General features: G+C 35.0%; 2 protein-coding genes across 2 annotated transcripts; both read right to left on the bottom strand.

Annotated features, from left to right (window-relative positions):
* Positions 1-382: 382 nt before the first annotated feature.
* LOC123560988 (plasminogen-like) lies at positions 383-11,823 on the bottom strand. The gene is made up of 7 exons (XM_045353140.2): positions 11,589-11,823; positions 10,407-10,485; positions 9,742-9,887; positions 7,857-8,432; positions 7,549-7,660; positions 849-1,094; positions 383-664 (listed from the first exon to the last, which is right to left on the bottom strand). The coding sequence occupies exons 4-7, from the start codon at positions 7,980-7,982 to the stop codon at positions 444-446; spliced, it is 705 nt and encodes a 234-aa protein (XP_045209075.2). The 5' UTR covers positions 7,983-8,432; positions 9,742-9,887; positions 10,407-10,485; positions 11,589-11,823; the 3' UTR covers positions 383-443.
* Positions 11,824-13,018: 1,195 nt separating this feature from the next.
* Positions 13,019-14,208, bottom strand: LOC128548873 (uncharacterized). Its single transcript, XM_053524390.1, has 3 exons — positions 13,900-14,208; positions 13,487-13,534; positions 13,019-13,186 (listed from the first exon to the last, which is right to left on the bottom strand). Exons 1-3 carry the CDS (start codon positions 14,065-14,067, stop codon positions 13,073-13,075), a joined length of 330 nt encoding a protein of 109 aa, XP_053380365.1. The 5' UTR covers positions 14,068-14,208; the 3' UTR covers positions 13,019-13,072.
* Positions 14,209-14,234: the final 26 nt, after the last annotated feature.

Genomic DNA, 14,234 nt, shown 5'->3' with positions numbered 1-14,234 from the left:
AATTCAATTATAAAGACTTCACTGGTATCACTGTAGAAGAAACATTTCATTAACCCTTACCCTGCTAAATTTCTATTATTATTATTATTAAATACATCTTACTTGAATCAACCTATGTTTTAGACAAGCCAAAGTGTATAGCTATGCCAATGTGATCAAAATCAGAACTCAGTAGTCCAAAAGGAGCTGGAGTCCTCCTTCAACTCTTTAACACAAGAGCCAGAACGGCAAATTATGGCGTAGCTGTAATTCGCTTTTGTAACATTTACAGATATTGTACGCATATGCAGATTTTAATTAATGCTTTTCCATTACGTTTTCCCGAATTTAAGGCAGTAGTCACTTGTTCACTTAAGGACCCGACGAAAAACAGGCTCAACAATTCAACATGAAATATTCTGCTCTTAAAACTTGTTATACATTGCGGTCCATTGAGTTCTTGTTTAAAACTTTACAACATTTAAAAAGAAATCACAACAGTAAAATTCAATGTTGATAAACTTGCCTGGGTACACACAATCTATTTCATCAAAGTGATCTTTACAGTCAAATTTGCCATCACATTTGAAATACGATTGAATCAATCTTCCATTGTCACATATAAGTGCATTATCCGAGGTATTATCAAACATGATGTCTTCAATAAGTTCAACACTATCTATTTCTGAAAATATGTAAAAATCACATTTCATTTCTTGAATAGAAAAAGAAACGTTATTGTCGTTCAAACCACAATTTTAACAAATGTTTTAAAAAATAAGACCGAAAATGTAAACTTTGAAAGGCAATTATGTAACATATTTTGAGTCATATATTCTATTTTCCTTACACGAATTTACAGAATATACCATTAATTTGACACGGTTCCCATGTCTGATCCTGCTGGAAGGATTCTATGTAACACCAATCATAACCAAAGCCATAAGGATCACGACAATAGTTTGATGCATCAGCTAGATCTATTTTTGGAAATTCAGCGTCCTTCAAATCCTGTTCATCCCATCTCTGGCACGTCTTTCCAGTTATTGTTGTATTTCTATTCTCTGTATATTTTCGACTTGAATTTGTTGTACAATGACGCTCTGCTTTTATTTCTGTGAGAAATATGAAAAGTAATACTTACAAAAATTCATTTATTGTAATTTATATTATTTTTATATGTTTTGAAAAAGAATCACCCGTCATAATTTTAGATGGTCACTCTTGAACAGATACTCACAACACAAAGTGACTGCTTTCTCCGTATTAAAATTGCTATAAGAGACTAGAGAGCTTAATAACTTAGATTATATTTCTGGTCCTTTGGGATCATGGAGTCCATTCAACACATGTGTAATAGAGTTCCGCTTAAGCCCGTGCTAGGGGGCGTGAGAGGTGTTGCACAATTCAATTCCATTACCTCTCATGAACAGACTCAATCAAACCGAGTTTGCTATTATTCTTCTTTGTATTCTTTGCTTCCAAAGGATCTTTTTACAGATTTTATTTTCTATTTTCACAGCTTATCGTTTGATACACGCAAATTGTCAAATTCTTAATACTCAAAAACTTGTATTTCTATACTTGACACCATTTAGATAACCTATCAACACTAAATGTACAATATATTTCAAGTGAGAGGAATTTACAACCAAAATTCCCATTGATTATTTAAACACCAAATCTTTCCGCAAGTGCAACAACACGGTCAACAACATTGTGCCGGAATCATAAGGCGGTACACATTGTTTTTCCTAATTATAGTGGTGCGTTTGTGTGATTTTGAGTCTCAAACGGTGCCCTACTGTGAACTTTTAACATGTGTAAATGTTGAGTTCTGCTCAACCCGGGGCTAGAGGGCGTGGACGGTAACATGCATTTCCACTACCGTCCATGAACAGGCTCAATCAAACCGAGCCTGCAACATTTTCGTTTTTGTTGTGTTGAGCGACCTGTGGAGTTTCCACTTTTTCTATTTATTATCACAGCAGCGTTGTTTGTGCCGTGTGGCGGCCGTAAAAAGTCTCCCCGTACATTCAATCAGGGCTGTTATATTTCGATCTTCTCAGATCGTTCAGCACGAATTTTATGTCGTGTTATTGGTACTGTTTAGTTTCTTAACATGAGCATTTCGGTCTGGGTGGTTCCAATACTCCCGCTTTTATAGCTTTGGGTATTGTATAATCACCCCTTGGATATGGCGCCTGCTTTTTAATTTTGTCTTTTGGCAGTTTTTGTGATATGCAGGCTCCATAACCTCAGATCCCCTTTCTAAATTCCAGTTTGTTTAGTTCTGCTCATTGTTTTCTCGTTTAGGGCAAACCCCTTATTTTAACTGGGGACCATACGCCGCTTTTCATGGAATTACACACTAGTGTAGCATTGACGGTTCCATGTGCACCGCCGTATGAACACATCTGCGGATATCTCTAAATTGTTTTTTGAACTTTTAACATGTGTAAATGTTGAGTTCTGCTCAACCTGGGGCTAGAGGGCGTGGACGGTAACATGCATTTCCACTACCGTCCATGAACAGGCTCAATCAAACCGAGCCTGCAACATTTTCGTTTTTGTTGTGTTGAGCGACCTGTGGAGTTTCCACTTTTTCTATTTTGTATCTAACTTGTCTATTTTTCTATGTTAGTTAGTTGGGTGTGGTTGTGTGTTTATCTTTGGTACATAAATGCCTGCGCTAGTGTGGTTTACGTTGTAGTGTAGCTGTGATTAAGGAACGTAGCATTCCCTTTGTATATACATCCTTGTTCTACTTTCCCCTTCAACTTCCTCCCCTCCCCTTACCCCCTTTTTTACCCATTATCACTTCCTTCTCCTCTATCTTTATTTGGCATAAATTTATATATACTTGTTAGATTTTTGAAGCAACCCGTCTGTAATATTTTTCATTATGGCTTTTTGTTGTTGGCCTACTTTGCAAACGCGTGACTCTGAGGCTGTGTTTTTGGTGCTTTGTCCTTCTGAGAAATCTACCCTTTCCTATTATCTTTTTTAAATTTCTGTAGACTTGTTCTCTTTCAGTCATCTATTTCAAACTGCTTTAACTGCACCGAAACATGATTTTTTTTTTTCATTTCATGATCCAGTCTAAAAGTTTGTTTTGTAGTTTGCTTTTCGTGAAAACCGTTGACGGGTGTTTATGATATGAAAACAACAGGGACATTGACCCTAAACTGCTCAAAGGCCTCAAGTGTGTTTGTATAACGTAATGATACAAGTTAGGTTTATATAAATATCAAGGCTCTAGCTATTATGGATTCAGCGAAGAAGATATTCAAACTTTCTTTTATGTTAATCAATATTATACAATATATACATGTAACGCACGGGGATGGTCTTTTTTAACCTAGGACAATAATTTGAACAATTACGGTAGACAGTCAAACCCTGATGCCACAAGCTACATATCCAAGAAACATAGGTGTGTTTTATGTTCAAATTAGACCTCCTGTTTTTGACAAGAACATTTTTAAAGGAACTGGCCGCCAGTGCGTTCGACAACAAAATCACTTTGTTTTGATATCTGGAAGTATATGCTATATTTCTTAAGAAGGCTTTAAAACTTCATTACTGACAAATTATATGTTAAGGAATTTGCTGTTTTTACTACGTTTTTACTGATGAAAATGGAAAAGCGTCTGTAACGCTTTAGTCCAGGTAAACGTCTTTATTATAAATACATGTAACTATATTTTTGAGACATAATTCACTAAATCTTTTATAGCTCTATTGGTTTAAACGATGGAAAAATGTTCTATTGCCGCGGCGGTCCGGGGTTCAATTCCCGACGAGGTCAGCTTTTTTTCTTGATTTGGAATTTTAAAAATATTTTAGAAAAAAAAAAAACTCATATTCTAATGTTCATAATATGACCAAACTTCAATTTGAAATAAAGATTTTTTTTAGCAAAATCTAGAGGTCAGTGCCTTTAAAGCTTCCAATATATATATACAGTCTAACCCCTCTTAAGCAGCAAGCCATGGGAAACAGACCATTTGGCCGCTTAACCGAGCTGACCGCTGATCGGAGGGGCAGTCAGAATATCTATATATTTCAGACTTCTGACCTGTGTTCACTCATATTACAGACTTCTGGCCAGTGTTCAATCATAACTTCAGGCCCGTTTCTTTTTCGTTTTACTCTTATCATTTTACCACAATACATGGACGTGCATTTAACTTCGCAATTCTAATGGTCTTTTCCGCAATCGACAACTCCGGCGTGTGTTGGAACAAAGTGACATTTTCGCCATTTCGGTAAAGGAAAAGTACTCTACGCGCCTTTTTTCTAGACTAAAATCTATGATCGCCGTTATGTTCCTTAAAAGAATCGGATGGTTCAATTTCTTTCAAAACATTTTTTTTAGTATTTTGAAAAAAAATATAAATAAATTCACAAACCTCTTGATACTAATTAAAGATCGAGTATTATCATTTACCGAGGTCAGTCTGTGAATAACAAAACTGGCACGAGGTGACACGCTAATTGCCGAAAATTACTGACCATTTGATCATAACAAAAAGACGATCACACCTTTTGTTATCAGTTTGAATTGAGAAGCTCATGCCATTTTGTATCTTCAAGACCGCGAAGTGGGCATCAAAAGTCATACACTTCCGTTTAAAAGACAAGATCCTTGTTAACACAAAGAATTCCAACTAAGAGATCATAATCAGTAATAATTATAAAACTGTCGCGAAATAAACAATCCGTCGCTGAATAAACAAATGTTCATATTTTCGGGTACGTCCTTTGTGCTCGAAAGGTCCCGAGATTTTGGAAAAATAGAAATAGTTGGCCGCTGATAGGGGTAAATATTGTGGCCGAGAGACAAATTCGTTGACCACCGACCGCGTACGAGGGGTGACCGCTGAAGCGGGTAATAAAATAGAGTAAAAATCGACGGGAGCGTCACAGACTGGCCGTTGGAAAGGGGTAACCGCCGATCAGGGGTGACCGTTAGGAGGGGTTAGACTGTATGGGGAAAAAGAGACAAGTCACTCTGGCGGCAATGTTTTGTGACAAATTAAAATAATTTGAACAATCTTGATAGAAGGTCACGCATGGACCATTTTTGTGAAATTATTGTAAAAATTGGGTCAGCAGTTTCACGCAAGAATTTTTTTAAGTTTCCGCTGTATACATGTATGCGCAAGTAACTATGCCTTCTGGCGTCTATGTTGTTTTGACGAATCACAATAATTTGAACATTCTTTGTATACATGCCTGCACAAGTAACCACGCCTTCTGGCGGCTGTTTTTTTTTTTTTTTTTTTTTGACGAATCACAATAATTTGAACACACTTTGTAGAGGTAACACAAGGGCCATTTATGTGACACCATTTTAAAATCGGGCCAGTAGTTTCAAGCAAAAGTATACTTCATACATTTAAGGAAAAGTGGCCATGCCCTCTGGTGGCCATTCTGGTGGCCATTCTTTTAGACGAATCAATATAATATGAGCAATCTTTGTAGAAGGTCGCTAAAGGACAATTTTTGTGAAATAATTTCAAATTTGGGCCAGCAGTTTCACACAAGAGCACTTTTAATGCTTCGGCAACATACATACAGGGGAAAGTTACAACGCCGTCTGGTGCCATGTTTTAAAATGAATCGAAATCATTTGAACAATCTTTGTAGAGGGTCACACAAGGACCATTTGCGTAAAAAACATTTACTTTAAATCGGACAAGCAGATTCAAACAAGAAAAGTTTTAAATTTTATCTCTAAACATGTGGTAAAAAAGTGACTACGTCCTTTGGCGGCCAAGTATTTTTGCTTAATTATCTGTTTACGAGTGCTTTCAGGTCGAATATTTCTATTTTTACAAAGAGAGGAGGAAATCTATCAATATATTTAGTAAGATGGTGCACTTAGCTATCATTTCACACTGAAAAAATAACAACAAAAAAGACATAAAGATGAATTTGAATTATTTAATTACCATCCCTAGATATAGATTCAAAGCAGATATCTGATGAATTGTGTGGTATATATGAACCTCAGGACATTTTAATGCGCACAGATGTTAGGTGGGGTAAAACTTTTAAAACTGTGAAATTATCTGTCGAAGATGATACCCGTTCTAGTAGGCCTGAAACAGTATTGCCAAGGCAATCATCGATGCTGTAAAAGCTGTGGTCGAACAGAATGCATGAGTGTCGGTGAGAGCCTGTTTTGTACTGGAATATCATAAGGCAGTGTGCAAGAGATTTTGAAAAAGCGTTTGCTTTTTGAGAAAGGTTTTTCTAGGCGGGTACCTCATTTGCGCACTGAGGAGCAAAAAACAACGCCTTAAATGTGCCCGGGAACTTCTGAAAACATAAAACGGCTGTGATTGTCGGGTTATGTGACGAAACCTAGGTGCACATGTTTGAGCCACAGAGAAGGGGCTGATAATAAGCAATGGAAGCGAAAAGCCCCTGTATTGCCAAGACAACCACAACTTCTGAAAAGATGGTGTACGCAATTTTCTTCAGTTCTAGTAGGCCATTCGTTTAAGTGCCTTGTCAATCTGATCATACTATCACTGGACGATTCTACAAGAACTCTGTTCTGAAAAAAGTGAAAAAACTTTACACTAAGAAGCGTCCAAGCAAAGGATCGTCAGGCCCCGTGTTCACACAACAATTTTCAGTCTCAGCTGAGTTTCAGTTTGAAATTTTAATAAAAATTTTACCCAAACTTCAACGTTAAATTCTAACTGAGACTGACCATCTGCATGAAATTGCCACCTTAAAATAGCAATTAACTTAAAATTTAGTTTTAAACATGCTTTTTAGATATAAATGACGAATAAAGTTTCATTATCAAACTCAGCTGAGACTGAAAATGTTGTGTGAACACGGGGCCAGGAGTCGATATTAAACACGACAACGCCTCGTTTACAAGTCCGAAGTTGTTATGTCTTTTTGTCTTCTGAAAAGGCGGAAGTTAAACCATCCGCCTTATTCACCTGACCTGAGTCCCTGTGACTGTTGTATTTCCAAGGCTTAAGGAAATGCTTTCTGAAAAGAAATACAAGTCCAGCGCCATTTATCAGTGTCTCAAACAGATACCAAAAGAAAACTATTTATCTGCTTTTCGTAATTGGGTAAAACGGTTACCAAATGTGTTTCGGTAAAGGGGCTATACTTTTGAAAAATTTAATAAAAATAATATTGATAAAACGTAGCACTTTAGAAACGCAATGAGTTAACTTTTTCGCAGAACCCACGAAGTAAGTTGACAATTTGTGTCAAAGTATTCATAATCGGATCAGCGGTTTAGGAGATGGCGTTTAAAAGTTAATACATTTTTTAACTCTGACGCTATGCCGAGCAAAACTGATATAATAAATTTAGAAGAGGACCATCCAAGGAGCATCTAAGCCAAGTTTTATCAAAATCGATGACGTGGTTATGGAAAAGATGTCGGTAAAGCAGTTGTTACGACTTACAGACGGACGGGCACAAGCACGTACGCATGCATACACGATTGGCCACGGGCGCAGCGTGATAACAAAAGCCTACCATGAGGACTTTATGCTTAGGTAAGCTAATATCAAAATGTACCATTTAATGAGCAGGGTTCCCATCTTGTGTCTGCATCTGTTGTAAAGCACCAAAGATATCCCATTCCTGAAGGGTCTCTACAGTAATTCGAAGCGTCTGATATGCCCTCTCCCTATTTGTAGAAAACAAAACTTAAGTTGTTTAAATATATACTGTATAGGAGCGAAACTTATGAAAATTTTGGCAGCAATAATTATTCATCCACACGTACTCAATTTTGCGTTGCAAAAAGATGTGCGTAATGAATAATAGTATATACAGACTTTTCAAAAAATGTATAAAGGTAATTATGTAAAAATTTGATCTACCTTAAAAAGGTTTCCATGTAGATCGTGCTTGTGTGGATACGTTACATCCCATCTTTGACATATTTTTCCACTAAAGGATGTACTCTGATTTCCCAAATATTTGTAGTAGACATTGCTTGAATTCATCCTGGTGGGTACTAATATATTGGCAAGTTATTACAAGCATTATAATTTTGGAAAGCGTAGTAATAATTCTATAAATCCAACGTAGTTTATAGCTGTACGATGTATTTTTGTGAAATAATATATAACAATTAAAGATTTTATGCAAGGTACGCTAATAATTATTTTGTAGGATTTATTATTGAGCTGATTTTCATTAATGCTGTTTAATATGAAAACTAAAAAATAAAATATTAATTTGGAGCATACGCTTGACACTACATTCTTCCCATCTTCCATCGATGCTTACACAGGCAACAAATTTCAGGGACTCACTAAACTCGCACTGTGAGTCTTTGCACTTTTTACCAGACACTGTTATATCTATATTGCTGTTATACTCTGAAGCTGGTATTTGCTCCGGTAATACAACTACTTCTGTATCAACCCAAGTAGACAGCGAATTTGCTTGACCTTTAATGTATCCAAAAATAGATTAATGGTAATTAATGGAATAAATACTAGATAGACAAAAATGGGACAATTAGTATTAAGTTACAAATTGACAGTGACATATATTAGGTAAACGCAATATGTTTACCATGTGAAGAATAAAGCAGTATCTACGTTTCTTAAACTATGTTTAAAAGAGATTGACCGATTATGTTTGCAGAAGAAGTTGTGAACACATAAATTAAGGGGGGCCACCTTCTTGTAGAGATAGACCATAACATTTTCAACGATAGAAATACATTAAATAAAGTCTAGAAATAAATTTTTAAGTCCCTGAGACAGCCAAAAATGATTTTAAAACTGTGAATTTTATAACAGTTTTGTTGATATCAATAACAGAAGTTTTAATATAATACTTTAAAGTTGTGATCAACTCCTGCCTTAGGTCAGTACTTATAAGCAGAGATATATGTAATGTTACTTCCCTTGCAATTGTACAATTGAGTGGAAAATGATAAATATTTAAGACACAACATCTTACCTTTTTGCACAACAAAAACATTTAGGATTTATTCATATGTGTTTGATTTACTCTTTAAAACCTGCTTCATAAGATGTTGTGGGCTTACTTTTGGTAAAAAATAAACCTTTAACAGGCCGATAATAAAATGAAATACCAGTAAGTATTTTGTAGTGCAGATAATACAGTTTTACTTGTATCAAATTAACTCAATAGAAGCACTTTTGTAATACAGAACAGGTAGGATTACTAAATGTGCAATTATAATGATCTCTATTTCCTATGCCTGCATCTGGTAGTATAGATGTGTTATACTAGTATTTTCAGAACGTTTTTCACGAATTTTATGTGGGTGGACAAATTAGGTCACTAGGTTTTGGTTTATGCGCTAATCAAATTTCCTGCGTCATGTTCTATATTGAAGTGTCCTAAGTCGTTGAAAACGAGCCAGTGTAGATTTAGCTGTTAACATTTCTCACATCCATCGCTTACGTTCAGCATCGTGCAAAATATCCGCTTTTAGGTAGTCACAGGACAAATAACAATATGTGGGCAAAGTGGACCGTCAAAATATAGTCAATGACCTACAATGATATTCAACTCTCTTTAATCTTATTAGCAACCGAAATTCATTATAAATTTTATCATACCGAAACGGATTTTAACTGTGCAGTGCCATGTCCACATTATATATTCAAAAACTTGGGCTAAGTGTGAAACTATTTTATCTTGTTCTTTATTGAGATACAGTTATAATAGTTTCGCGCTCAGCCCTCGAAAAGGTATATTCTTATAATGATATATACTAACGAGTGCGTGTGCCTTGCTGTCTGTATTCACACATAGTATATTCCGCAAGTTTATGTTCGCAATCCTCGTACTCCCATGTAAAATCTTCATCGAAAAGCTTAAAGTTCATCCGAGTGCAATTGCCTTTTGAAACTTTCTGTCTGTTCCTGTTAAAAACGAGAAAATGATCAATTTAAATATTTTAAGCAAATCGATGTTTTTTCCTAATTTTTCTTTTTTTATGTGTGTGAATTAAAAACATTCCAAAATGGCTATTTTTCCGAACATACGCGTTTTAATTACGGACAAAATAAAGTTTGTTAAAGATGTTTTTATTTCAAGATCACTTTAGCCTCTTTATCAAGAATATTGGTATATATAGTACATTTAAAAACACTAGCCATTTTGCAATTTTCGAAAAGAAAAGAAATTAATCGATTTTATTTCCGATGTTATCTTAATATAAAGATGTATGTTCACTTTTTCTACAGAAAAAAATGACGCTAAAATTACGAAATTCAGCTCGTCGTTTTAAATGTAGGGCCTACCTTATGTAAAATCTGTTCTTCGCTTAGTCTTGCCTTTAAATTGTTCTTGTATCAGATAAGACCGCTTGTTTGCTTTTCTAAGTGTGCTATCAGAGTTTACGCAGGTTTGACGATGAGCATTTTTATTCATATACTCACCATGCTGTGAAATATGTTGCGTAAAATCCGTTATCCCAAATAGGAAACTCATAACTAAATTTTGATCCAAGACTTAATCCTGAAAATAAATGATATACATTTTTGTTAGAAGCCTATATTATGTAAACTAATACACCTTGAAGAGGTGTTTAACAAACATCATCTCATCATAAGATTATTACGAAGGCGGCGTAGGTTTTGGTATTTCGGCGAATTAACTTTCCACTTGTAGTTTTCTGGTGTTACAGTATATATAAATATAATGTACCATGTATCACCATATAAATGTTAAAGAAATATGCGCGAAACGTTATATAGGAGTTTTAGATTTTATATTTACACATACGCATAGGTGTAACAGCTCGTTTTTCATTTCATAGTGCGTTTGACATTTCAAATTTCAGTACATTGTAAAATCCGTACGATTTAATCGAAAAGACTCCAAATGCCCTTGTCAAACTCAAATGAGGAGTATAAAACATGTTATATATGTAATATATTACAAATTTAAAGTATAAATTCTGCTTTTTATTTATATAATACCTATATAAATTCTATTAAAACATTGGCTTGTATTTCACAATTAAATATGAAAAAGCAGAGAAAAAATCCGTATTGTACATTTTAAATTCCGTATTGTACCTTTCGTACCGTATGCTGCCGGACTACTTTCATTAATATGCATGACCTAACACAGTTCTTTAAATAGCACACATGAAAACTTCACTGAATTCCATTTTAATATCGAACAAATGAAGATTTTGTTTAATAATGAAACAAAAAACAAAAAGGCAGCGGTATATTATAAAAGTGTCATTATAACAGTAGCTAGATCTGGGATTTGTATTTGGCTATCGTGGATTTTGCAAGGTCGGATCACACCCTCGTAAAATCCGATCTGACAAAAATCCACTCGAGCCGAATATAGCATTCCAGATCGAGCTACTAATAAAAACCCTATTATATATAATTCCTATGTTTTTCATGTAAACATGAACATTTTCTTTTCAAAAGAATATTTAATTTAAAAGAAATGCTTCAACAGGCTGAGATTTGCAGTTCTTATCAGACAATCCCTAATGTGTTCCATTCATGAATTCATAGATATGTTAATGTTAAAATTGTTCATTTTATGATTGTCCAGATTAACTGTAAATTGTCTCTCACAGTCAGTGCACGTACCTATGTGAACGTAAAACTCGGCATCAAAGAATTTAGAAGGAAGTCCGTCCAGATATCTTCTCTCTCGTAGCAAATACTTGATAAAACGCATTTCAGACAATGACAGCATTGACACAAGCGACATATTTTTTCTCAAGCATTCCAGTCGGGCCTGGTTCCAGTTAGTGAGTTGTGATATTATGCTATAACACTTCTGAAACGTCTTTGTGCATACTAGAAAAAACATATTTAAGAAAAGGTATTCATTTTGTAAAACGTAAGCTCGGTATTGAACTCAGCTGTGTGAGAATCATAAAAACTGATGATCCAACATTAGAGAAAGTCCTTTGTGTTTAAACAAAGACAAATAGTTCACGTACATGTTTCTAACTGTTTAATTAATGTATGAAATGTAAAACGACAACATCTTCCGTTACAGAAATTTCATAGCTGAATACAATAACAGATCTTCCACCTTTCTTTGCAGCCAGACAGACACGCTAGATAACAATTGAAACTTCAAGATTTTATTAAAATAGCACTTTTGAATTGAACTATACACATCATACAAACTAAATCATGGTCCTGAAACATATTTTTTAAACCAAAACCATATAATTTGAAGTGAAATTACATTTTACAATAAACATGAGAAATAACTACAATAATGAAATCTGTAGGAAGGTCCCATGGTAACTTAGAACGAAACCAGGCACGCTAGTAGCACATTTGATTCAATTAAGTCAGTTTATACGAAGTAATGAAATATGCAACACCCCTTGACATGACCTCTAGCACTGGCTTTAAGCAGAACTCACACACGCATTGAAAGAACTTTATGATAAAAAACTCAATTAATAAGAAGCGTTCAATAGAAATAATTTATAATTGTATTATTGCACGTTTAGGTAAAAAATATGTCTCTCCTCTTGTTAAAACTTCAAAGGCCTTATTAAGTTTTTTCTTTCTTGAACAATGTTTATGGTTCTCCAGAATTCAAGGAAAGAAAATCAAACCGCTTGATAACGCAGACTATCAGTTGAAGGCTGTTACATTTTCCTTCTTTTTTTTTCGGAAATAATTCTATTAACCAGCGATCAAAGTTTAAAAATCTCCAAATAATCAAATATTTAAATATTCAAGGGTTTGCCCAGACACACTGGTATGTATATAGTAGCTAGTAGAATTCCCTTTCGTTCAATAATGATAATTACATATATGGTCCAAACAGGATGACACGCTGCAATTAAAATATTGTAACTAATCTCTTAGCTTTATATACAGTTAAACTCTTTCTCAGGAAAGGAAAGCCGTCGTCGCAAGCTACCTTAGCCACCACTCGGCCACAAAGGACCTTCCTTTCTCCGAATAAATGCACTTCTCTTTGAATTAGCATAAGTAATATAAGTAATAATATGTTCAACAAACTGAAAAAGATTACATGCCTAGACAGTTTCCTTTCCCTCGACAGGGTCGACTTTCGACAACATCGTCGGTGCAAGGTCTTATACCCGCCATAGGCGCAGACCATTTGCATTGCCTGGTTCTTGAACTGAGCCCGTGTCCACATTCGGAGGAACATGAGCTCCATTCTGACCAACTACTAAACCCACCATAGTCTTCAAATAAAAATCATGTTCAAGGATTAAAAAGTCGATTAAAAGTTATTGTGGTAATGTGCTCCCTATATTTTCATCGACTTTTAATTTAACGTTGATGATTTATTGCCCCTCCTTATAACGAGAATATCAAAGTGGAATAGGAAGACGTTTAAAAACCTACAACATACATCGTACAATGTGCTAATATTTGATTAAATACTATTAATTTAATTCACACGAAATCAAAGCTATCATATTTAATATAAAAATTAAAATTTGTAATACTGTAACACAAATTTTGATAAATATTTCACAAACCTGACAAGTCATCTTCACAAACACTTTGTTTCTTAGGCTCATCATATGCTATAAACAAGCAAAACGTGTATTGGTTACAGGGTTTCTCGTAATTTTCTCTCTAAATTTTGTGATAACGTTAAAAGCATAGCATATAACGTTCTACCATACAACCTCATGAACAAAAACTTAGATACATGTATTAAGACAAGGAACGTATTCTCGTTCTTATTCGTTCTTATTGTTATATATAATAAGCGGTGGAGATATATGTACAGACAAACCTGTACAAAGCCAAATTTGCTCCGAATGACAAAAACAGCTTTTTATTTGTAGGCAAAAATACACCCGAGTTAATTAGATGTCTTAAGAGAACGCTGGTTTCTATTTACATGTGGTCTTTACTTCGGATGATTTTGACTGTATTACCTTACCTTTGCAATCGGTTGTGGCATTTGTGCATGGTCGGGAAGAAATAGGTTTTCCAGGACAGGTGTTTCCATCGAACTGTGGCTCCGGACTGTCGCAAAGTCGGTGCCGGAACTGGCGGCCTTCACAATAACACTCCCCTGTCCACGGTGACCATTTACCCCATTCCCCATGAACTGATCAACAAGCGTGTAAACATAAAATCTATACCATTTAAAATTCACAAATCTAAAATGTACTCAAAATTCGGATAGATATTACAGACCAGCATTAACAGGAAGGACGTCCATCTTATTTGCAAATTTTAAGGGACTCTAGTAAACTTAGATCCAAGAACCAA

This window comes from Mercenaria mercenaria, chromosome 15, assembly GCF_021730395.1.
Source record: "Mercenaria mercenaria strain notata chromosome 15, MADL_Memer_1, whole genome shotgun sequence".
NCBI lineage: Eukaryota > Metazoa > Mollusca > Bivalvia > Venerida > Veneridae > Mercenaria > Mercenaria mercenaria.
The sequence above is the reverse complement of the archived record's forward strand: the minus strand, read 5'-3'. Positions and strand labels throughout refer to the sequence as shown.